Source organism: Meleagris gallopavo, chromosome 4 (genome assembly GCF_905368555.1).
Source record: "Meleagris gallopavo chromosome 4, MGAL_WU_HG_1.1, whole genome shotgun sequence".
NCBI classification, from domain to species: Eukaryota; Metazoa; Chordata; class Aves; order Galliformes; family Phasianidae; genus Meleagris; species Meleagris gallopavo.
In genome coordinates this window covers 63626473-63651336 of record NC_139407.1, presented here as the reverse complement: position 1 = coordinate 63651336, position 24864 = coordinate 63626473, and the positions used below count along the sequence as shown (strand labels likewise).

The following is a 24864-nucleotide window of genomic DNA, read 5'->3' as shown; positions in this document are numbered from 1 at the left end:
AGATACAGTATTTGTAAAAGAAACAAAACAAACAAAAAGCTGTGCTTGCTTAAGAATGTTTCTGCTATGCTACCACTCTCCCACACACTGCCACAGATAACAATGAACTGGAAGAAGGACATGCTTGAATTTCAGTAGAGGTTCAAAACACATAGAAATCAAACCCATATTCCCCATCCTTGCTCTGAGTTAATGGCACATTTACCTGAATTCATCCAAACTGCCCAGCTATAAATCTAGAAGCCCTACAGCAGCTAGTATAGCACTACAGACATGTTAAATTCAGCTTACCAAGCAGAACTACCTGCTTTAACACAGCGTTAGGATTACACCTGCCTTGCATCATTCCTATCCTTGACAGCAAAGAAAATCTGTCACAAAAACAGTTTCTCAGCTCAGTGGGAATTTCAAGGGAAGGAGGTATCCTCGTCACTGTGACCTCAAAGCAACAGTTCAAAAATAAAAAACAGAAGCAAAGCACACAACCTGTGGCATTTCAGAACACTACTGAAGGACTGCTTCTACAAGCACAGATAACACATCTGTAAACTGACCCTTCCAGTGGATGCATGCCAGTAGGAGATGTGTGTCACTTCTCAGAAGAAATCTTAAGTGGTAAAGCTTGAAGTTTATTTTTGCGTACAAACTGGATTTAATTAAAACTGATAACATTAATGAAAAGCTATCAAATAATCTGGAGATGGAATGCTAGATTCAGGCTTTGCTTACCTGAATTATAAATCCTTGAATCAGATAGCTCTGGGTAGATAAACAACAGATAGATTTAACTGCTCTATTTAGATGGATAAAATTTATTAATTAAGAGGCATTAAAACAGCTCTACATCCAGTGGCAGCACTGCATGGGACAATATCAGTAGACCTCAAACCTTACCTGCTCAGCATCCTTCCTAGCACTTGTCGTGCTAGCAGTTTGTCCAGATGCATGGAACCTGGATTAGGGAATACTTCTGCCCAAAATATAACCACTACAGGCAGACTGGTTATTCTGCTTCTAATTTAAGAATCTTTTAAGAGCTGACAAATTACAAATCCTATGGATTTGCATATGTATATCTGCTGCAGATCCCATCCATCCCAGAAAAAAGCTTAAGGGCTCTGACGGCTGAGCTAAAGCATTTCATGACAGCCTATTACTCCCAGCTGACAGCTCATCCACTCCACAAGGACACCTTTCTTATGGCAGTGAGACCTGGGGCCCCAGCTGCTCCCCACCTTCCACTAGGCTACATGCAAGCTCATGACAAGATGTCAGAACTGAGGGGTTGGACACAACCTATATTGTACTGTAAACCCCTTCTGAAGAGCATTTTTCCTCCCCCTTCCAGCAGGAACTAACCCCCACTCCTCAAAAACAGCCCTGAAGCTAACAGAAAGACAACTGAACCCACATATTCCTTTTATAATGAAGCACTAATGACAACGCTGAAAGCAGACTAAGAGGCATTTCAAAGGTTAAAGACTTTAATTCCTCTGCATAAAGACAATATGCCAAAAACAAAAAATCACTCATGTTTACAATCATCATAAAACACATGGAAACATGCATGCTGGAACATCATCACTCTTAAATAGTACTTCAGTACTGTACAGATTTGTTCCCTGTATACACACGCCATGCTGTGGTATGTGACTGAGCTATCTTGTATTTGGACTCCACTGACCCTTAAGCATAAGCACAGATGGGTGAGTCCCAGATGCTGTAGGAAATGTAGAGGACAAGCCTCACCAACCTGCAGGCAGCCTCCTTTCACCCCCCAGTGGTGAGAAGTTGACTAATTTGACTTCTAGGTACCAGAGGCCTCACATTCTTCCTATGTCTGGGCAAGCACACAGCCAGAAGGACATTCTTACTACTGAGCAGCAGCTGCCACCAGTCCTAATATACTACTGAGCAGCAGCACACATTCCCCTATATATTGAGTCTTTTCTTCATTTGGAACTAGCAAACTTGCTATACATAACCACTGTAGCAATTTCTATACACTTGATAGGCTTTGGTGAAGACAAGCTCTAGCTCACTGCAGTAATGCTGTATACAGTCAAGTTTTCTTGATGCCTTGGACAAATGAGAATTGTATCTGAAAATCTCAAACTAGCACAGAAGTTCTACAAAACTCACTTGAAAGAAAGCTAAGCAACAGCTTGAAGTAATGGTTTGGAAGGAACTGGAAGTAGTTTCCAAGCAGCAGCTTACTGCTTCAGCAGAACAGTGGATGTCTGGCCATGGGAGTACACTGCCAGTCCCACAAGGTCACTGTGCATCATCTCAAGGCCACAGTTCCTGCAGTGGCATTATGAAGAGCCAACTAACAATGGCAGAGCTGAACCACTGTAGAAAGACAATTAATAGCTCTAACAAATGTACGTATCCCACTGCTTAAGTCACAAAGTCTGTAAGGAAAATATATTTTACCTGACACATAGTTCTAATCTAAACTCCATTGGAGTCACAGCCCTTACTTTAATGTTTGGCGCACATAGAAAAGTAAAATAAGGGAGAGTCAACATTATCACAGTTTAGCCAGGACACCCCATGCCCAAGCAGCTCCAAACCTGCAAATACTGATGATTCTCATTCATTTCCTGTAACAAGAGTAGCCACTGACCTCATCATCTTATCCCTTCAGCAGTATTGGAACTTACATCAAAGTGAAATCCAGGTATTCAGACCACATGGCTGTTTATACAGTTTCATCCCCTCAAAGAGAAGGTGCTGATTCTGATAATCTCTCTTTCTCCCTTAGGCAGATGCTAGCTTAATATGTATTACCTCAGAGAACGGAAAATAAGTCAAAAAGATGATCATGAAAAGCTGAAGAGAAAACTGGAATTATCTACATTGTTTTGAAGCAGTTCACCAGGCTGGATACACAATTCTGGTCCAGTAGAGAAAACAAGGTTTAACTCCTTGATTCAGCAGGTGGCATTCTTCACTCTGACTCAATATTGGACCAATTTACCAGCAAAATGTTAGTTCATTTTAAGCAGCATGATCTCCAAATGGCAACAGCAATACAATACCCATCCCTAGAAGTAGCCTTTACAACATGATGCACGTCATTTGTCAACACAGGTAATAGAAACGTCCTCACAAAAGCTTTAAGGAACAACCATCATCATCTTAGGAAAATCTGAATAAAATCAGAGGTCTTACAGTCGAGGCAGAGCTTGCAGAAGACAGTCTATCCTTAAAGAACTGGAGAAGCCTAAACAAAGAAACAACAGTATTTTATAAATACAATGTATCTAGTCATTAATGGCAAAATATTTACTCTCTTAAGCTGTGATGTTACAGAAGAGTATTGCAGGCTGAACTTAAAGCCTGGTGTAAAAGATTAACTCATAATGTCCAGAAAGAGTTAAAGACAGCATTAACACTTTGAGAATGTAACTTACAGTAAAAACAGTATTACATACTGAACTAAATTATTTGCAAATGACAAAATGAAGAAGTTGAGCCTCTTTTCCAACCCCTTATATCATCTTCACCTAAACACTTGTTAATTCACAAAATACATTCCTTTTAATTCTAATTAGCACAATCCTGATGTGTTGTATTTTTTTTTTCCTTTGAAAACTAAGCATACTTTCAACAGGATAAACATGTAATTGCAAAGCTGATAAGTATAACTGACTATCCCAGAAGACCAGAAAGGCTCTCAAATTCCATTATGGATGTATGGTTTTTTTTTTTTTTTCACCTGCATGTTTCACCTTGTGTTGACTGCACAAATGCTGACTGTAAATCTCTTCCTCTTTCAGTGCAGAACTTAGGAGACTGCACCAGTCATCCAAGGTTTGATCTGCTGATTTCAGACTATATCATATTCTTCAAATCATTTTCTGTCGCAGGAGAAAGTCCTTCTTTGATACTTCTATATACAAAGACAGACTAAATATTTACAAATATTAAATTAGCACTTTAGAAAAATAACATGTTAAGACTTAATTATATTTAAAGAACTTAAAATCACTTGAGCCAATAGAAGAAATGTTATTAGAGACATCTTTTTGTTAGAGCTCCACCTGCCTTTTCCTCACACTATTAAAGGAATACAAAATTTAAGTTGTGTAAAACCAGTTGGGCGCCACATTCCTAGTAGTTTTATTATGCAGAATATTCCAGCCAGTGACTGTTGAAGACATTTACATCCTATTCCATGTCATGTAGATCAAGGACAATCAAATTACATAAAATGCAATGCTCATAAAAAACTCAAGACAGAATCCATCTTATTAATGCATTAAAAATCTATAGTTCAAAAGAAAACTTTCAGTGAAATCTGTTGTTGCAAACGCACAGCTGTGACTGCATCACAAAATATTAAGAGGCAGGTGCAGGATAAAATGCATTATGTTTTTTGGCTGAACAGATAAATATTTCAGTTCACCAAGCCCAGTGTATTAAATCTTTTATGGCATTGAATTAAATATAAGAGGATGGGATGGAATACTGATCATAGTAACAAACAGAAAAACAAACTGATCTACTTGAACAGAACCACTGGATTCTCTTGAACTGTATGGGATACTGAATGGGTAAAAGTCATCACCATCAACTCACCATGGTATTTAAATTTTTTTCCTCAATACTCTATCTTCAGTACTTCCCCATCCCCTTTCAGGATGCTCTGACCGATGTCCTTTGAATAAACTGCTACAAAGTTTAAGCCTACAAATAAAAATCCACACATTTTCCTTCTGAATCTCTATTTCAGTTCAAAACGACTAAGTAACTTAATTACAATAATACTCTAATAGCAAATACAACATGTGTTTTACAGTAATAATCTATAATAAGAGAACATTAAGGATAGAATTTTACCATACACCACACGAATTAGTGACTAAGACATCCCTAAAAATAACAAATTCATTACTATAGAAGTTTGGTTTGGAGTATGGCAGTAACACAAGCATGCTTCTAACTTAATACATGAAAAAGCCTGATTGGCAGGCTGTGTTTTATACCTCTCCAGCTGGCAGTCTGACTCTCTGCAAGTATTGCTATCAGGCAGAAAGATGCTGGTGTTGTTCTGACTGTTCCATCCTGAAGAACAACTGGTGGGAATGGGGTCACTGCATAAAAAGAAGTAACTGTTATTTTAACTGTCAGCTGCAAAACTGCTTCACTTCTGAGGGGAGAGTTTTCAGTTCCTGGCCACAGCAAGTGAGAAGAAAGTAACAACCACAGGGCCCAGTGCTGCAAAGTGCCATTGTTTTCCATAAGGGAGCACGGGAAAAGGGCTTAGCATTTTGCAGCTTCATGGTAGAAGCAGCAGATGGGGAATCACACTGGGAAAAGCCAGGTAAATTCTAAGAAGAAAAATAACCAAACATGCTACATGCTGCAGAAAAGAGAAACAAACAAAACAGTACTAAACTGTGAAGGGAAAACAAGGTTTAAAAAAAAACAAACAAGGACAACATCATCACTGTGCAAGCAATTTAACAAAGATCATCATTATGGTATTTACCTTTTCATTTCTATGTTGTGCTGTACTGTCATTACTTCATCATTTTCACCAATTTTTTCCCAATCTGAGCACTTAGTAAAAGCTTGCTGATGTCCTGACTCTGTAAGACTAGAAAGAAAATGAAAAGGTTGGAAACCATGGAGCTTTATATCATTTCTCTTAATTCTTCAGAAGATAAGGGAGCTAAGTAAAGAAAAAACACCTGTATTCATATTCTTACTGAGGCTAGGGAGAAGAGTCTATAATCTCCCCAGAAGTTAAATCGTTTCACTTTACTTATGGTTGTGACATAACTTTGTCTAGAGCTATGCCACACTTTCCTTTACTTTCAGAGGGCTGGAGCACTTCTCTTAGCAAGAAAGGCTGAGGGAACTGGGGATTGTTTAGCTTGAAGAAGAGAAAGCTCTGGGGAGACCTCATTGAGGTCTTCCAGTACTTGACAGAAGCACATGCATAGGAGGGGGTGCGACTGTTTTCACAGTTGATAGTGATAGGACAAGGGGGGAATGGTTTTAAAACTAAAATAAAATAGATTTATTAGATATCAGGGAGAAGTTTTTTACTGAGCAAGTGATGAGGAGCTGGAACAAGTAGAGGCTAAGGATGCTCCATTCCTGGAGGTGTTTAAGGCAGGTTGGATGGGGCTCTGATCCCGTACTTGACCGACCAGCAGCCCAGCCTACAGCAGAGGCATTGGGCAACTTGATCTCTTCTAACCCAAGCCATTCTATGACTTTGTGATTTGCCCCCAAGTAGCCAATGTTGTATCCTCTGACAATAAAGCTTTGTCAGCTTTGCAGTGACATATGCAATTACACAACTTATTGCTTCTGGCATTACTTCCTGTCCTTATTAAATTGTACACATTTTTAAAGAAAATTAAAGCTACTAGCAAGTGGAGAGAAATTCCAGTTATATTCCAGAGTCAGTTTGTAATACGAATTACAGCATCACTTTATACCACATGCAGAATCACTTCATACCTTTCCAGAGCATTGTACATATGCACATAATGGTTTTTGCCCTTTGAAACCATGGAGGAGTCAGAATTGTTTCGTTTTCTGCGTTTCCATACTGGTGAAGAATCAGGAGAACAGGGACTACAAAAATAAGATGTGGATTTTACACACACAGTGTTTTTCATCTGCATTTAAATGCTTACCAGAGTTTTGTAAATTAATGGCATATGGGAAGATTGTTTCTTTGGGGTATGATTCTTCAGTCATAATAGAGGAATACTGAAAAAAAATGGCTGAAATTTGGTAACCATTCCACTGTATTTTGAAAACAGAACTGAGTCACAATCACACAAGGAACTGCATAACTATTTTCAGCACATATAACCCCCAAAGTATCTCATATAACCCCCAAAGTATCTCAGTAGGCAAATAAATGCACAAGGTGCTTTACTTCTACTCTCCCTGCTCTCGTGTAGACAAACACAATACTGTTAATAAACAGTGAAGCAGAAAGAACACTGCTTTCTTTAGCTATTAACTATGAAGTTCTGTAACAGGCCTAATTTTTCCTGCATTCAATTGTCTGCAATAGACTACATTCTACAATGTAAACACCAAACAGACTCAGCATTAACTGTTCCCCTCAGACTTCTCCTACAAAAAAAAAAAAAGGAAGAAATACAACCTGACAGCAGCAGTGTTATTTACTTATTGCAGTAAGTTAATGACAGAAGTTATATCTCGTACCTCTCCGACGTATAGTCTGTCTGGCTGCATTGATCTTCACACTTAATTCTATACTGCTTTTCATCAAATACAGTGGAGCCAGAATCATCACGATCTCTGTAGAACCATTCTTGGGAACTACCTGAGGGTTCTGTACTCCTAGAAACAGGAAAAAACCTGGATTTAAAATACTACTCAACTAGCTTACTCTCTAAAAAGAAAACAGTTAAGCCGCACTGGTTAATAGTTAATCTCAAATAACATCTAAATGGTGCAAACACCTGCAGCTTTCACTGCAGTTCAATCACAGCATAGCTAAAAACTACACTGCAGTTATGAGCAGTGCTAATAAAAGTATATTTGCTTATCTCTTCCTTATTTACTAGTCCAAAACTTTCAGGTGTTGTGAGTGAAGCCAGCTTTGTTACACAAATTCAAAAGTATGAGAAGCTTAAGAAGAAATTCCACCTTGAATAGCAGGACAAGGGGAAATGGTTTTGAGGGAAGGAAGATTTAGGTTGGATGTCAGGGGGAAGTTCTTTACAGAGAGAGTGGTGAGGTGCTGGAACAGGCTGCCCAGAGAGGTTATGGATGCCTTGTCCCTGGAGGTGTTCAAGGCCAGGTTGGATGGGGCCCCGGGCAGCCTGGTCTGGTATTAAATGGGGAGGTTGGTGGCCCTGCATGTGGCAGGGGGGTTGGAGATTCATGATCCTTGAGGTCCTTTACAACCCCGGCCATTCTGTGATTCTGAATACAACTACCACTCAGGCAGAGAGCACAGAAATCTCTTTAATCTTAGAATTCTTGAATTCTCTTATTTACCACTATTACGGAAGAATGGCTTTAGTGACAACAGAAAAAGATGGAAAGGTTATCAAAGTCATCAGGCAAATCAAAGGAACATCAGGCAAATTTCTGCCTAAGTCTCTCTCCTTCTAGAGAAATGATTTTACATTGCACTAACTAGTGTAAACACGCAGGGGAAGACAATGTATTACTGCAGACAGATTGAACTTCTTCAAAGCGTCTTACTGGAAATAAATTTAGACTAAATAAAATACCATCTTGAAGATCAATAGAATTCAAATGGGAAAGAAGATTTTCAAGTGATTCTTCCCATTTCTGAGCCTGACATTTTTTTCTCCCCTGCCCTCCTTGCTCCCAGTTAGTATTACTCTAACAGTTCTGTGCCATAAGAGGTGTGCTGACTGATTCACTAGTACATACACTGGCTGCAGATCCCAGGTTTCCTCAGTAGGAGGATCCCATGCATGCAGTGCTATCTTCCACAGCCTGATTTGCTGGTCCCAAGATCTACGGCTGTATTTCTTAAATTTGTTTGGTGTTCTAGGATGAACTCCTGGTATTCGCTGATTCCTGTAAATACACAGTAACATTTATATTTCAAGACATGACTTTTGTTCTTCAAAAAAATCCTGTTCATCAGATAAAGCAAGCCTCAGTAATTTAATAAATAGCTCTCCTATTTTTTAACACCTGAACTGCAATAGGCACACTGTAAAACATTGTTTACAACAGACAAAAATATGATACAGACTGGATGGTCATCCAGTCTAGCAAGATGTCAAAGCATTGTGTTTTAGATTTATGTTTAAACATTGTTGGTAAGACACTAATATTTTGACTGCTGTTGAAGGTTGCTGCAAGGCTTTCTGATCTAACCTCACTTTGCTGAGCTCCCTCTTGCAGCCATTAAGGTGAAGGCAGGTAAGAAGCTGGGATGAAAAAATAATTGTGACAAAAGCAGTATTCCATATTATATAACATGATGCTTGGCTATTAAAAAAAAAATAGTGACAGTTTAAGAAGGGGAGGCATCTTACAAAGTGAGCACTGTTCAGAGCATGGCAGGGTATCAGTCTACTTGTGAGAGGCAGTAAATGACTGCCTTTGTATCCACCGTCTCCCCTATTCCCTTCACCTATTAAATTTCACTCTTCTCAATCCACTCTCCATCCCACTGGAAAAGAAGTGAGCACAGAGTTGTGTGGGTACCTGGCTGCTGGCAGGGGTCAACCTCCAAGTACACCCAGCACAAAATAATACCATTTCTAGTCCCACCATACTGGAGTTGTCTTTATGCTTTGGGTGGTGGGGGGGGGGGGAACATATTAGAATCATGCTTTAAATCAAACAAAGCACTATAAGTGGATTTTCATAACAGTTTCACAGACTGATACACTTAGCCATATCATTCTGTCAGATAAACAGGTCCCTGCTAAGAAATAGTCTTATTAACTATTTAAAAAAAAATAAATTTGGATACCATTTAAATAGTGTATTCACGTTTATTTTCCTGAAGGCTGTCTCACCTTTCCTATTCTTCACCTATAATTTAACTTCATGGAAGATACAATCATGGTATTGCAAAATATTGTGATATTTACAATACCTGCTGTTGATTTTTACTCATTGTAGTGCAAATGCTAAGTCACAGCTTGAATCAATGACTGAGCACCTGGTGGGAAGGCATAGCCAACCCAGGGGAGCTCAGGTGCATGCAATGTACCTGAGTGACCAGAAGGAACAGAGCCAGGATCCATCCCTCCCCAGACCTCATTTAAGGGTAGGCAGTGGAGATGAGGGCATCTCTTGCTGGAGATCCTCATCTACTAGAGGCCTCTAAAGGTAAGTAGCTCTTTTTCTTCATTTTTGTGTCTGCAGCTGCTGCATTTGGGCACATTCTCATTTGTTGTAGCCAAAGACTTTGCCATCCCACTATTATCGTGGTACCTTCCATCTGTTATAGCATTACAGTCATCTAGTTTCATCTTTCAACTTTTGATCAACAGGAAGCTTACAGAGCTCCCTGCATTGCTTGGCAATATTCACAACAGACTCTTAGAGGCTGAACATAGAGAAAGTTGGGCAGCTCTAAATAGCAAGTCATTACAAAAAGTAAAAACAACACCTCTATAAAACAATCCCCAAAACAAACAACAACAAGAATGTTCACATGTTACTGCTGAGTAGCTTCTGAATTCTAATAGATCTGCAGTTAGCAGAGGGGGCTGACTGCAAAGTCTTCATTTTAAGTTCCAGAATTCACAGATGTTAACTCCTGAGCAAGAATGACTGAAAGCATGAAATCCAAATTCTGATTTCAGTTAGTTACTGACTAACCACTAATTGGTCACCAATATTTAAATGCAAGGCTTAATTTATTCCTTACTGAAGTATCTTTTCTTATAATCCATTAGCTTTGTATTGGCCTAGCAGCAGGCACCAGAAAGGTCAAAGGGAGCAGATGAATACCAAATTTAAAGCATGTTTGCTATTATTGGAACAGCAATACACAAGTGCAGCATTTAGCTATAAAGTTTCCCTAAGTAAATAACTCCTATGCAAAAAAAGCCCAGCTTCTTTTTGAGGAAAGCAAACTACAGCTGTGTGCTGGCCTGCAGACACATCAAGGAAAGGAAAAAGGAAGTTCATCTGGAAATGTGCAACTTACTTTGGAACTTCTTTAATATATCTGTCATAAGCAAGTGTGTTCTTTCCAAAATTGATCTGTTTCTGTCTTCTCCTCAGAACCACTTCATCTGTTTCTCTTTCAGATGGGGTAGCAGAATCATTTGAAACACAACTTAAAAACAAAAGTTAGAATGAAGTTGAGAAGCACTTTAATAGCTTTACAAGTCACATAAAAACATAACTGCAGGTACTCTGACAGTACAAGCAATGTTTACTTCAGTAGTTTACAGAGCTGAAAATTGTGCTAACCAACCCAACCATTAAAACCAATGAGGTTTCTAAGTTTATGCAATTGTTCACACTTGTAATAAGTAAATATATATTTGTGCTGCCTTATAAGGAGCTTACAGATAGTGCCACAACAGGGAAATAAAGCATGATTATTGGCACACAGCAGTTTCCTACAGATATTATATATTTAAAAAAAAAATTTCAACTCCACAAAAATGATAATATAAAGACTTGAATGGCTGTTTCTCTTTCTAAGCCAAGAAGGTTGTTTTTTGTTTTTCCTTTCACTATTTTGTTATGGAAAGCTGTAATGAATATGCAATTAAAAAACCAAAAAGAAAGAGTTTGAAATCATTACATGAACAGCTTTGTAGATGAAACTTCTCATTGCTATTCTCTCCTTTAGGTTTCCTCAGGCTTGACGTGAGACAGCCTGGTTGCATTTCAAATCTCCATTAATGCATGTGAAGTAGTTGAAGATCACAAAACAGTAACTTAATTATTCAATACCTACTTTGTCATTTTTTTAGTAGATGTCCTCATTGCTTTTCCTTCTTCAATTCCACCTTCCCAGTTGGGGCAACTAGAAAGAGGCCTAGAATCTCCTGGTGTTATAGAGCTGGAAAATAAGAAATTTGTATGAGCTTCTGTTGCTCGTAACAAACTTCAGCAGAGGGCAAACATAGTTTCTGCCACAAGTGTAATGCCCTGAGTGTACTTCTACCTTATTTCAGTTCAAATTCAAGCAAATCATTTTAGCTTAAATCACCTTCTGCAGTGACAATTAACTTCATTTTGTGGAATAAGAAAACAGTCACAAGGAGAACTTTACATCAGAACACAGACCTGACAATCTCTTACATATACTAGCTTAGCCACCACAAATGTTTCCTTGTACTGCAACTCCATCAAAGACAACAATAAATGGAACTACTTGATTTAAACAAACCTTTCATGTATTCCTTACCTCTCCAGCCAGTGGTCTAAATGGCCATATTGATACTTGTCAAATGCCAAAGAATGTGAATCATTCCAGCTTCTACATTTCTGCTCTTGATGCCAACACCGTGGATGATGCACAGAACTGGAAAATAAGCATTTTCATCAGGAATCAAGTCATAAGGAGACATTCAGTGCTGATTTTGAAAACCAAACATAAGCATCATCATTCACAGTTACAAAATGCTGATTAATTTGGCAAAGAGATGTGTGACTTTGTGCCAAGCTACTCATTCAGGTAACAGGAACTTAAAAAATGTATTAGACAATGCAGTTACTGCAAAAGTGTCTTTCACTGCTGCAGTTAAGACATCCAAATTCTAAAATAAACTTAATTTCTGGAAAAGCAGAACTACCTTTTCTCTTTGCAATAAGGGTCAACAGTATTTATGGAACTGCTGACGTGCCAATATTCAGACAGGCCTATGTCACCACTTCATTTACACAATACTGCATACATCACTAAACTCTTGGAAGAGGCAAACTTAAAGAATTGTCAGTTTTGACATGGGAAATGGCGTGATTAAGAGAAATAGGTCAAACAGTAACAGAAAAACACTTTGATATTGGAAATTCTTCATCAGATGCTACATGGAGCCCTCACAAGTAAGCACTAGAGCTAGTATGGGGTGCTTGAAATACACTGAAAGGACAGCCAAGGATTGCTTAAGGATTAAGTTCGCTGAGTTCTACCTGCCTTCCTACTCAGTTCTGGCAGCTCTGTTTTAAAAGATTACTGACTACACACACTAGCTTTGCAGCATCTACTGACACCAGACCTGGCTCACAGGGCAAGAACTGCAATGGTGAATGAGCCTGAGAGGGGAGTCTGTGCTGTCAACTCAGGAGAAGTTGGGTTGGATATCAGGGGACATGGAACCGGGGATGTGGAACCGGCTCCCCAGGCAGTGCAGACAGCCCCAAGCCGACAAGAGATCAAGGAACATTTGGACACAGCTCTCAAGACACGGAGTTTGGATTTTGGTGCAGTGATGTGGAGCCAGGAGCTGGACTCGATGGCTCTTATAGGTCCCTTCTAAATCAGAAAACGCAGCCATTTCCATGCTGCTCTATGCACGCCGTGCCCTGCCGGGTCTCTGCACTTCCTGGAGCCAACAAGCGAGAGGAGGAAAGGATTTCGTTACTTTAATCCTGGATCAGCACTCTGGGTGTTTCCTCTCCTGGCTCACTCCAGCAGCTTGCTGCTCTGCCTACACCACGCAATTTACTCCTAATCCAGGCAAAAGGACACTTTCCGACACGCTCGCATTTTGTGAAGGCAATTAAAGGACAAAACCCTCCCCAGCTCACCCACAACAGTTAACCTCTCGATCCCCCAGCCGCGCTGCTCCCCCCAGCCCACGCGCCCTTTTCCCCCGGCACTCCCCACACATCCCCGGCCCGGAGCGGGCGAAACCCTACGGACTCGACGCAGGACCCACGCACGCCCTGAGGGAGCGAAGCTCGCACCTCAGCACACCCGGCCGCCCACAGCAGCGCCCACCTGCGCAGGCCTCCCGGCTCCCCGCCGGCGGCACGGCCCTGTCGAGCGCCGAACATGGCAGAGCCGAGCACCCCCACCGCCGCCGCGGAACATGGCTGCAGGCTCGGCGCGGTGCGCAAGCGCGGCTCCACCCTCCGAAGCAGCGCGCATGCGCGGTGTGCACAGCACGCTCCAGGGCGGTGTTTCCCTCAGGCTGGGGAAGGGCGCGTTGGTGCCTATGGGGACGCGGGGTTGTTATTAAGCAAGGGGTGAGGTTGGAACGCTGGTTGGTAACCCATTTCTGAGTTACAAAACGCTGTCTTTCAACAGTCACCACCGTTAGCTAGTTTCCATTAGCGATGAGAAGCTCTGTTCCACACCTTTGTTTCAAAAGCTGTTTCTTAGAGTACCCCTCTGCTGCTGTCTGTCACACAGCACTACGGTGTAAGGAACGTCATGGGAAAGGTTCAGCCTCTCCTGCCGTGCCACCAACATCTCTCTCTGGGGATGTGGGCCAACATCATAAAACAGGAGGCATTACTTTCAGAGCAGCCATCATGGTTTTGTCCATTTCATAGAATCATAGAAGGCGTGGGTTGGAAGCGAACCCAAGGATATCAAGCTCCAACTCCCTGCCTCTGGCAGGGCCACCAACCTCCAGATGTGGCACCAGACCAGGCTGCCCAGGGCTCCATCCAACCTGGCCTTGAACACCTCCATGGACGGGAGCACCCACAGCCTGTGCCAGCGCTTCACCATTGTTCTGATCTTGAGGGGAGAATATACAAGTAATAATCACTTACATTTCATAATCCAAGCACGCTAAAGCTGGATTTACAGAGGATGTGCATTATACCTACATTCATACACTTTTCTCAGAATTTGTTAATTTGTCGATTTGCATTTAGTGGCTGCTTTTTTGCGTGTGAAAAGAAGTTAAATGTTTGATGATAAAATCTAAAACAAAATACAAAAATAAAACTATATATACTTCAAAATCATGGAATTAATATATATTTAATAAAATTAATAAAATTAGGAATAGTATATATTTCACAACTAGAAATAATTGTAAAACATTCTCATATAAGCCAGGCGTTATAGCTTCAGAAGGGGTAGTAAATATAAAATTGATAAAAAATGACAGATCGATAGGCCTTCTCAATGCAGACTAGTAGAGTATCATCTACTAATAACCAATGAAATGTAGGTGTGTAGTATGGGAATTTTTTTGTGTAATTTTGGGAAAGGTAAAAATGACCCACATCATCTGCAGTGTCTCCAGTCAATATTTAAAAATAGGGTGTTAACAGCTGTAGTACAAAACTACAGTATGAAATGCCTTTTTTTGCTCATTACATTGTTATAATACAGGAAGAGTAAAAGTAGTTCAGAAATCTCTGAAATGTGTCTTGAGAACTAAGAATTGCAAATGCTTCCATTGAACCAGACATAGATGTGTTACACAAAAGCAAGGTCAAATGTTCCACTAGTTCTGTGTTTTTGTTACTCTTTTAAAATTATGTTTTAATAAAAAACATATAAAAATAAAAACTCTTGTTATTTATATTCATTGACTATATATTTTATATACGACACAAGACAATTTCTGTTCATTCAGTGTGGCCTGAGTGAGCCAAAAGGATGGAAACCCTTGCGCTAGAGAAACATCCCCGAATTCATACCATTAACTGAACACGCTGCCTTTCTGCAAATCTCCCCCTGATTTCATGATATCCTGTGCTACTCTCTTTCCTTTTGTTTTCCTCTGAGACAGAGACATTAATTTTTTTCATGCCTTCTTTTATGTAGCCTTCTACATTCAGGTTACAGTAGGAAAACTTATAGAAGGAATAAATTTAACGTTTGGTGAATTATAAGATAACAGATGACCTGTGCTCAGAAATGTGTCATGGTTTTGCCTTCTACTGTCTCTACGAGGAGTACATCATGGAGATTTTTAACAAGTTCATTCTGTAATACTGCCTTTTAAAAGCTTAAAAACTTCAGGGGCATGCCAGAATACTGTGAGAATTTAAACTTAGAAAAAATGCTTATTTTAAGGAATATAAGCCAGGCACTATTATTAACATAATTCATCATTTTATTTTGGTAATTATTAATAAAGTTGAGGCACTTCTGTGGAAAGAGCACAATCATCAAAAGATTCAAGAGTACTATACATTTATGACTATTACCTTGTTTCACTGTCATGTTGGCAAAAGAAATAAGATGGGTAAAAGCAAAGTTCCACTGAAATAGAAACTTCAATTCAAAGATGATAGATTTCTCTAAAGAAAAATTGTACTGCACAAGCAATTGGGAATCTAAAGCTTTCACTCCATGCAATATTATGGGCAATCAACTCTTTTTTTTTTTAAATAAGAATATTTTCAATTACATGTGCTATAATCCAAAAGTCTCAAGGTTTTTATGGTCTAAGTAGATCTTTAAAATGTTTTTATTCCAAACTGAAAAAAAGATGTACAAATTGAATGACTGTCAGTGACAAAGTCCAAAATTATGCATTTCCTTCTACAACTATTTGAATTACCACATCCCTTATATCTGTGCCATATTATGCAAACTTACCATAAGTAAACACTTTTTGTAAAGTCTGGTGTATAGTGAGAAGGTGCATAGCAGAAAACACCACCTGGCCCTATAAGATTCTTCTAAAGGTTAAAAAATGTTGCCAGCAATTCCTGCTCAAAGCAATCTGTCTTCTCAAGGCAATCTAGACGTGCCAGTTAAGCGCTGCCACGTCACTTGTGCTTCTGATTTACAATTAAGATCCTTCTGATTATGAGAAGTATCAGGGCTTTCATTCTCCTAGACCAAAGCATTAAAATACACCTTTCTCATCAACTGGCCCACTTGTTTCTGGAAGTTACTGCCCCGTAAAGAAAACCACCTGGGTAAGCAAACATTTGCATCTCAGCCACTGCAGTGCACAAAGCAATGTAAGAACTCACACATTCTCCAGCAGTTTGAAGCTTTTCACTGAGAAGTGTGCCAAGTAACTGTTTATTGAGGTGTCTGATGGACAGATGAAATGGTAAGCACTGCATTTGGGTCCAGGAGAATGGCTCCTTAAATTTATAGAAAATGCTTTGATTTGAATTTACAAATTATTTGGATGCACACTGCATCTGGAAGTATGCACTGGTACCCTACAAATCCTAAAACAATGTCTCTTGCTTACAGTCAGGCTTTAAAGTGCAAGCCTGAAAAATTTTCATTAGGGAAATGATGATTGGCGATTCTTGGGGTGCCTAGCACAGCAACTTCTATCTCTGTGATCCTGACATCTATTTCAGAGAAAAGGCAATCCTTCGGGAGAAAAAAAAATAAAACAACAACAACAACAAAAAAGTAAAGGCTTTGAAGTAGTTGAGCATTCTTTCAAGTAATTTAGATAATTCAGATATTTGAAATATAGGAAAAAAGCCATCACCTAGAAAACACTAAAACCCTAAGCAATACAGCTCTATAGATTTAATACTGCACAGCAATAGCAGTGCAAGTAAGCAGGGTATAGTTCTAAATCTTTCTGTTTGAAATATGTCCATCAGAAAATAAACTGAAGGCAGATTAATGGAATAAAAGGTTCCTATGGAAATTATGCATCTTCAGGAATTCAATGCCTTTGTCTACAGAAACCAATCTCCTTTATAAATGGAGGGGATCAGCAGTAGGAGAACAACCGGTATTCTTGTTTGGTGTACTTGCAAAGATGAATAAGAACTTTGCAGATGGATTAAAGAATAAACACAAGTATCAGTGAAGTCTAACCAAAGTAATTTTCTCAGTTAGCCCTTTACGAAAGAGTCAGAAATACCTAGGTTAAAAAGAGAACATTGATAGGATGATTTTATACCATCCAAGACATAGAAAGCAAAATTTTACTAAAAGTTTCAAGCAACATTTTTCAGAAACTGACGTCTGATGAATAAAAACCAAAGACAAAAGGTAAAAATTGAGAAGAACTGAGAAGATGTACATCCGTTTTCAATGCTGTAAAATAGAGCTCTGGAGCTTGCACTCCTGTGTAATGCAAAGTCTAAGAAACAATGCTAATGGGCCTTTTAACCAAAACCACTATGAAATACAAATTTAAAAAGTTAGAACATACCCAAGTGTTATTCATCGTATTATGCAAACATCTAAAATGCAAAATTTGGCTCTGCAAGTTGGACAAGGCACGTGGCTTGACAGCCATGTCTCTGGGTGCTGCTGGTCCTGTCGGCTGGCAAACCATTTGCCCATGCAGGTGAGGCACCACATTGGACGACAGTAGCATTGCTGACATTCCCCTTCATTTGGCTCTTGGCAGTTCTTGATGAGCTTGATGTTTGCAATAGTCTGCATGCATCCTATGCATGGTTCTAGCTCCTAAAAGAGAAAAATGCCACAACAATGAACTGTAAAGAATGGCTTCTGTTATTGCTCTCTAAAAGGCTTTTGGAAAACAATCTGCACAGAAGCATAACAGGAATCTGAGTTGGACAGAACCTCAAGGCAGAACTGCCTCATTTCCTCCAGTCAGGTTCACCAAAGACAATGAGCTTAGAATCACAGAACCATGAAGATTGGAAAAGTCCTCTAAGATCATCTAGTCCAACTATCAGTCCGTCCCCACATGCCCCCTAATCGTGTCCTCAGTGCCACATACAAATTTTTCTTGAACATCTCCAGGGATGGTGACTCCACCACCTCCCTGGGCAGTCTGTTCCAGCACCTGACTACTCCTGAGAAAAAAACTGTTCCTCATATCCAACCTGAACCTCCTCTGGTGCAATGTGAAGCCACTACCTCTCATCCTATTGCTGTCACCTGGGAGAAGAGACTGACCCGCATCTCATTACAACCTCCTTTCAGGGAGTTATAGAGAGCAACAAGGTCTCCCCTGAGCCTCCTCCAGAAGGAAAAATTCCAGTTCCCTCAGCTGATCCTTGTAAGAACTGCAATACTAATCAGGTCCCCAAAAATATTACTGAAGGAAGGATTCCACGGCCTTACTAACAATTAAAGCGAGTCCCAGTTAAGAATTATTAATTTATTACAGGAGAGGATCCAGCAAAACAGGGCTGTCTAGAAAAGCAAGCTGTTTAAAGCCGAGGAACAGCAGCTGTTACTCCATAAACTCTCTGAAAATGCAACATTACTATGTCCAAATGTTTTAAAGTTTTATAGAAACAACTTCTGCTCTGCTATTTCTCATGTCTCAAGAATATGATGTTCACAATACAGTTCATTTTCTAGAGAAGAAACAGAAGCAGCAGCTCGATCTACGTTTATTACATGTTTACTGAAATGGGAGGTGAACTCAAAGTAAACGAAGTTACCAATTACAATAATTGCAGGCTCAGCTATATTGTAAAATAAATGATTACAGTTTCACATGGATAGAAAGTCTCACCTGAGTGCTTGGAACAGAGTATGTCTGGTTCATTTCCACCAGAGACGTAAAAGTTTCTAGAAATAAATCACTAAGGCTTTGATGGATCACAACATTAGCTGCATTGCTGATGGGAGCACGTAGCTTCTCTCGGAGCTCCCCATACTCTGTGGAGTTCAGCCTTGAAAAAGATGGAATAAAATGTTATCTCAATTATCCAAATACCTTGATAGTACTTCGCAGAGGTTAAACACAGAAAAGTGAGTACACAGAAAAAACAACTGTTCTGCTGGGCTTGTTTTGTCTGGTTTCTTTTTTGTTTGTTTGTATTTTTTCCCTGATATCTCTTGGAACATGCAGTCCTCCTGCCTGGATCCCAGACTGCACATATAAGCAAGTTCAGGCTTCATGTCTAGTCAGTCAATTCAATAGCACGAACAAAAATACATATATCATGAATTATCTGCATGCACAGTTTCTGTCTACCTTTTCAATGCCTGTTTCCTTATACCATAAGTTAATTATAGTAATATATATAGTTAACCATAGCATATTAACCCTAAGGACAGAAATTAGAGTTATTGTGATGAGACATGTATCATGTATTGATATGTATTCTGATATGTATTCTGATACATGTAAGAATCAGAAGAAAGTCAATATTAATTTCTGATTCTCTGATACATTTATAGATTAAAACTGAAATTTCACAAAGACTGCAAATGGCTGCTAAATGTGACTTATGCTCTCATTTCAGGTATCAACACTAGCTTGCTTCTAGTAAAAGAAGTCTCCCTGAGTTCCACAGACCTCACATGGCACATGAGACCTTGTACAGATCCTGCAGTGACACACTACTGTTGTTACCCTTCAAAACACAACACTCTGAACTCCCCAACTCTGTGTTTCCCTCATTAAGCAGCTTTTATGGAGGAGCCCTGGGAACATCGCCCTGAAATACCTCAGTCTTTCTGCCCCAGCTGAGTTCCTGCAGCACAGCACAACCCAATGCACATCTTTAATTCCTGGTGGTCTCCATTGTTTTAACTGCTGAAGGATAATAGAGCTTGCTGACTGTAAAAACAGACCTTTGTACCCAGACAAAGACCTCTCATTGAGCACATAGGGAAATGTGACCTGCCAACACAGAAGCATTTCTTTCAGAAACATCCCTACTTCTGATTCTGGAAATACACAATGGTCCTACATTCTTAAAAAGTGAATTTTGTCCTATGGCACTTTTCTTAAACACTGTACAACTGCATTCCAGAATACTTGCTTCTTTTGAAGTATCTTATAAGGACTTCTAAAAATTCTTTTTGATGGTTAACCGTTCTGGTTAACCATAAAATTTTGGGGTTTGGTTTTCTTTTCCCTAAAAGAAACTGTCAAGGATCTCATGCTTTTCCCAGTATGATGGGTTGCAATTTTATCACTTATAGAAGAAGATAATTAGTTGTTTAACATTTATTTGATCACCACTCTCATAGTCTATAGAAGTCTCTACTTAGGATCCTGTAATGCTTATCTTAACCCCTCAGTCTGAGCATATCACCCAATTTCTGACACCTCATCTCTATGCCTTCCTCATGCCTGCCAGGAGCCCTCTGTTCACCTACAAGCCTGCCTGCTTTTCATTACCTGGTAAATAAAAGCTGCTGACATTTACAACAACAGACACTCAAATACCTTTTCAAATGTATAACTGCAGGAGCACAAACTCCCTTTCATGACACAAGAACAAGGCAGATTTTAGCACCATTCTGATCAGCGTTGAGGGTTTCTGCAAAACTTGTATTTTTGCTCAGCTACATAGGAAGACTGCTAAAAAAATAGCTGAAGCTCTTTGGAAACAAGGCCTAATTGTTCACAGCACATTTACTATGAATTACTGCTATTACAACTCATCAATCAGAAATGGGTTGGAATTACTTCCTAGCTTTAAGGGCAGCTGACTTGCAGTAGCTCAGTGAGAATTCTTTTGAGCAATGACAAAATCAGGAGCCTTGTGCAGAGGGAGGGGTAAAAATATGAGTGAACAACAGCCAAGTTTAGAAATATCACTATTTCTTCACCACCAAATTTTGAGACCAAAGACTTCAAGATTCTCTCTTTTTTTATTCTCTATTGCTTCCTATTGCTCTCTTTCAATATCTACTTCTCACTGAAGTTTTTCCAGTACTACTTTCTGCATCCAGCACAACCCTTTTCCTAAGAGAGGACCAAACAGGGCAGTCCCTCTGTTTCTGTTTAACCACTGCGCATTTATTATTGTGGGCATATGAATCTTTCTAAACCTTTTTTCACTGCACTGCGTGGTAGAACTGTGCATACAGCATCTCTGAGCAGCGGGCAGGGATAGAGAAGCAAGAGTCATGGAGCTTTCAGATTTGCTCCAAAAACATTTCACGAACGCCATCATATATCATATATGTGTCATAATTGTAAAGTGTTATTTTGTTTTACCGGATATCAAATGCCTTCACATAGGGATTAACACTGGCAACACGGATGGTGAGGAACTGCACGGGCATGTTTGAGTCCGGTGTGAGTTCGTGCTGTCTGGAGTCTGTCACAGTCAAATGAATGTCCTGCTGCTGGGCGACGTGTAGGCAATAGGTGGTTACCTTGATCACCCATGTGTCTGTAACAATCACCCTCGCTCCTGGGGCTCCGGTGGCAAATTTGTCAATTCTCCTAAATTCTGTATTGATGGAAGAAGCCACTGCCCTCCAACCTGACTGTGGCAGAGCATAAACAGCGAGTGTCCGGGCCAACGGGTGGTTATTCCAACCTTTCCGTGACCAGTAATACGCCAGGGTGCTGCTGACTGCTGGAAGGAGAACGGCAAAGAAGAAGAAAGTTTTCCATTCTTTTGAGGCCAGGTAGAAAAAACAAAGGTGTTTCTCAGGTGCAGCGAAGCACATACCAAGGTAATAACCTGCAGGGAAAAGGAAGCAATTAAGTGCAATGGCTTTAACCATTAGAGGATAAGAAGTGTGAGGAGCAGCCATAGTCCCTCAGTTTGTTCAGCTCAGAGCAGAGGAGCTGAGGGGAGGCCTCATGACAGCTACAGCTCCTCACAGGGAGCACAGGGGCAGCGCTGAGCTCTGCTCTGTGTGACAGCGACAGGGCCTGAGGGAATGGCATAGAGCTGTGTCACGGTAGGGGCAGTTGGGGGATAGGGAAAGGGTCTGTACCAGAGAGCGGTGGGCATGGAACGGGCTGCCCAGGGCAGTGGGCACAGCCCCGAGCTGCTGGAGATCAAGGAGTGTTTGGACACTGCTCTCAGCCATATGTTCTGATTTGAGTGGATGGTGGGACTGGATGGTCTTAGTGGCCTTTCCAATCTAAATAATCCTATGATTTTGGAGTGGTTTCACGTGGAGCCAGGAGTGTGAAATCTTATGAGTCCAACTTGCAATCTTCTATGATTCTCTAATTTTAAGTACGCCAATTAATGCAGACCCCTGGTTACCCTATCCAGTGTGCTCACTGATGTGCACCTGGACAATTCTTAGTCAGGACAAGAGTACATTCGGTACTTCATATCCATACCTGTCACTGCTTTCTACCTGAAATACATTGCTGAAGGAATCTGATTTGAACTTCCAAGTTAAGTAAAACATGATTCCTTTGCAACTCCACGTGCTGGCGACAAAGATACGCGTGTATACCACAAAGAACCGTGGCAGAGAGGGCACAGCAGCGCACCGTGCCCGCTGCCCGCACCGAGGCAGGAAGGCAGCCCACCCCCCGGCCCGCCGCTCACCGAGGGGCAGCAGGGAGTGCGCCAGCAGCGTGCCGGTGCTGCGCCGCAGGTGGTACTGCACGAAGGCCGCGTCCTCGCTGCCCAGCCAGGCGGCCAGCAGGCTCTGCACCGTCAGCCCGGCCGAGCGCACCTCGTCGGGCGGGAAGACGAAGCAGACGGCGAACACCAGGTAAGCCAAGGTGAAGGTCACCGCCGGACTCTCCATCCTGCGCCGCGGACCCCGCTCCCGCCGCCCAGCCACTCGCCCACGGGGGCACGGCCCGGCGCGGCGCCGCGCGGCTCCCTGGGAGCGGTAGTTCACTCGGCCCTGCGCCGGGTGTCTTGCTAAACGGCAATGGGAGCTTCCGCTTCTGCCGAGTGCCGCAGGGTTGAGCCGTTCCCTGCCTGCTGGTGCTTCGGAAAGGCGTAACTTCGTGCTTAGCGGCTCTGGCGAATGAAATTACTTGGAGTTCTGAGCTTCAAAGAGTTCTGTGTGAAAATAACATCCTTCTGAAGTAGGTCAGTGGTGTTTTGCTTGAGGCTCTAAAGTAAAAACAACATTTTTATTCGGGTTTCTTGGTGTACTTTATTATGTAATATTTCTTTAGAGAATGATCAGGGACTTGAGTCATTAAAGGGAGAGAAATTTTAAGATACGTTTCACAGAATCTTAGAATCGTTTGAGTTGGAAGGTACCCATAAAGGCCATTTAGTCCAACTCCCCTGCAATGAACTGGGACACCTGCAGCTCCATCAGGTGCTCAGAGCCCCACCAGCCTGACCTTGAGTGTCTGCAGGGATGGGGCATCCACCACCTCTCTGGGCAACTTGTGCCAGTGCCTCACCACTCTTATTGTAAAGAACTTCTTCCTTACATCCAGTCAAAATCTCCCCTCTTTTTTTGTGGCCTAAGGATATTTGACCTATTTTAATTTGTGGAATGAAGATCAATAATAAAAATCAGGTTATGAGGCTGCTTTTTGTATCGTTTTTTATTATTACTATTATTTATTCAGAAGATGGTTGAATCAGAATAGCTGAAATGCTGTGGACATACATGAGGCTACAGGGGGCTGAGCATATCCAAAACACAAAGGATGATCTCTGGTTCCTACTGACAGAAATATCAGAATCGTCATCATAGAATCATATCATAGAATCGCTTGGGTTGGAAAGGCATCTCAAAGATCATCTAGTTTCAAATCCCTGCCATGGGCAGGGTCACCAACCACTAACTTGTCTTATAAAGAAAAGGGAAATTGCACAACAGGAGAAGCACAGCAAAGAAGGACTGGTGCAACTGGGAGGGAACTAAAAAGGAAATGCAGCCCCCACAATATGAAGTCTTATGCTGGCAGGTTGCAGTGTTACTGACACGGACAGAAGTCAGGAATTCAGTTATCTGGTGATTTTTGAGTTAAGACTGTTATATCAATAAAATTACATTTGGATTGCAGGCATCTTATTTCATTCTCAAGGATGTTATTGTTACCAAGTTTATTGTTTTATCAGTCGTGTTATTATTGCTAAGAACTGCAAGAACTGTTATAATTGGTAGAATGAAGATTAATAATAAAAATCAGGTTGTGAAGCAGCAAGCTTTCGTTCTGTTTTATTCTAAGCAGAATAACAGATTCTGTAAATATACTTGGGGCTAGAGGGGACTAAAGGTTTTGTGTTGGAGGAGGGGAAGAGGCAAAATGCTGTCACATGGGACAGCTGTGCAAAAGGCCTGAAGATGATGGATCACAGGGATTTCTTAACCAGCACAGATCACTGAACAGAACCCAAGCTTAAAAGTGGATCTGAAGGTTTTCCAACTTAGGAGCTGATCCTGCATTAACTTTTATATTGCCAAGTTTCATTTTTTTCAAAGGGCCCTGATGGTAAAAGCCTAATGAAATACCTAATGGTATTTCATAACCTTGATTTGAAGAGGTAGGCCATAATATATTCTGTAATGTGTTTTTAGAAATGGCTGATTTGAAAAAGTAGATACACCATATATTTTAGTAGCATTTTTTTAGAAATACAGTTGTTGAATTGTTGTATTACGTGATTAATTCTTGCTTGCAAAACTGCAGTGGCTTTTAGATGTTGCAAATAATTATGGATGTAGCATTATAGGCTAGAAAGCATGTGATAAGTCTGTTCTGTTTTAACAAAAGACTTTCAGCAAAAGAAATACAATAATGAAACAATATGGGTAGGCTTATCAAACATCAAAAGAAACCAGGGCCTCCACACAAAGCTGAATTGTCTCACTGTGGGAGTAGGCTGGGATGCAATAGGCAGATGTCAAGACACTCCCCTCTATCC

General features: G+C 40.6%; 2 protein-coding genes across 4 annotated transcripts; both read right to left on the bottom strand.

Moving 5' to 3' along the window:
- Positions 1-1466: 1466 nt before the first annotated feature.
- LOC100546401 (uncharacterized) lies at positions 1467-13568 on the bottom strand. Of its 3 annotated transcripts, none has more exons than XM_010710627.4 (12): positions 13415-13568; positions 11879-11995; positions 11426-11530; positions 10661-10792; positions 8413-8562; positions 7207-7344; positions 6484-6600; positions 5501-5608; positions 4995-5102; positions 4588-4695; positions 3725-3915; positions 1467-3229 (listed from the first exon to the last, which is right to left on the bottom strand). In XM_010710627.4, exons 1-10 carry the CDS (start codon positions 13468-13470, stop codon positions 4596-4598), a joined length of 1131 nt encoding a protein of 376 aa, XP_010708929.2. In that variant the 5' UTR covers positions 13471-13568; the 3' UTR covers positions 1467-3229; positions 3725-3915; positions 4588-4595. The 3 variants fall into 3 exon arrangements, with proteins under 3 accessions (XP_010708929.2, XP_085079763.1, XP_085079764.1); XM_085223637.1 differs by having other exon boundaries at positions 3738-3915; XM_085223638.1 differs by having other exon boundaries at positions 3725-3898.
- Positions 13569-15476: 1908 nt separating this feature from the next.
- TMEM129 (transmembrane protein 129, E3 ubiquitin ligase) lies at positions 15477-22897 on the bottom strand. The gene is made up of 4 exons (XM_085223636.1): positions 22567-22897; positions 21261-21735; positions 18816-18975; positions 15477-17788 (listed from the first exon to the last, which is right to left on the bottom strand). Exons 1-4 carry the CDS (start codon positions 22769-22771, stop codon positions 17540-17542), a joined length of 1089 nt encoding a protein of 362 aa, XP_085079762.1. The 5' UTR covers positions 22772-22897; the 3' UTR covers positions 15477-17539.
- Positions 22898-24864: the final 1967 nt, after the last annotated feature.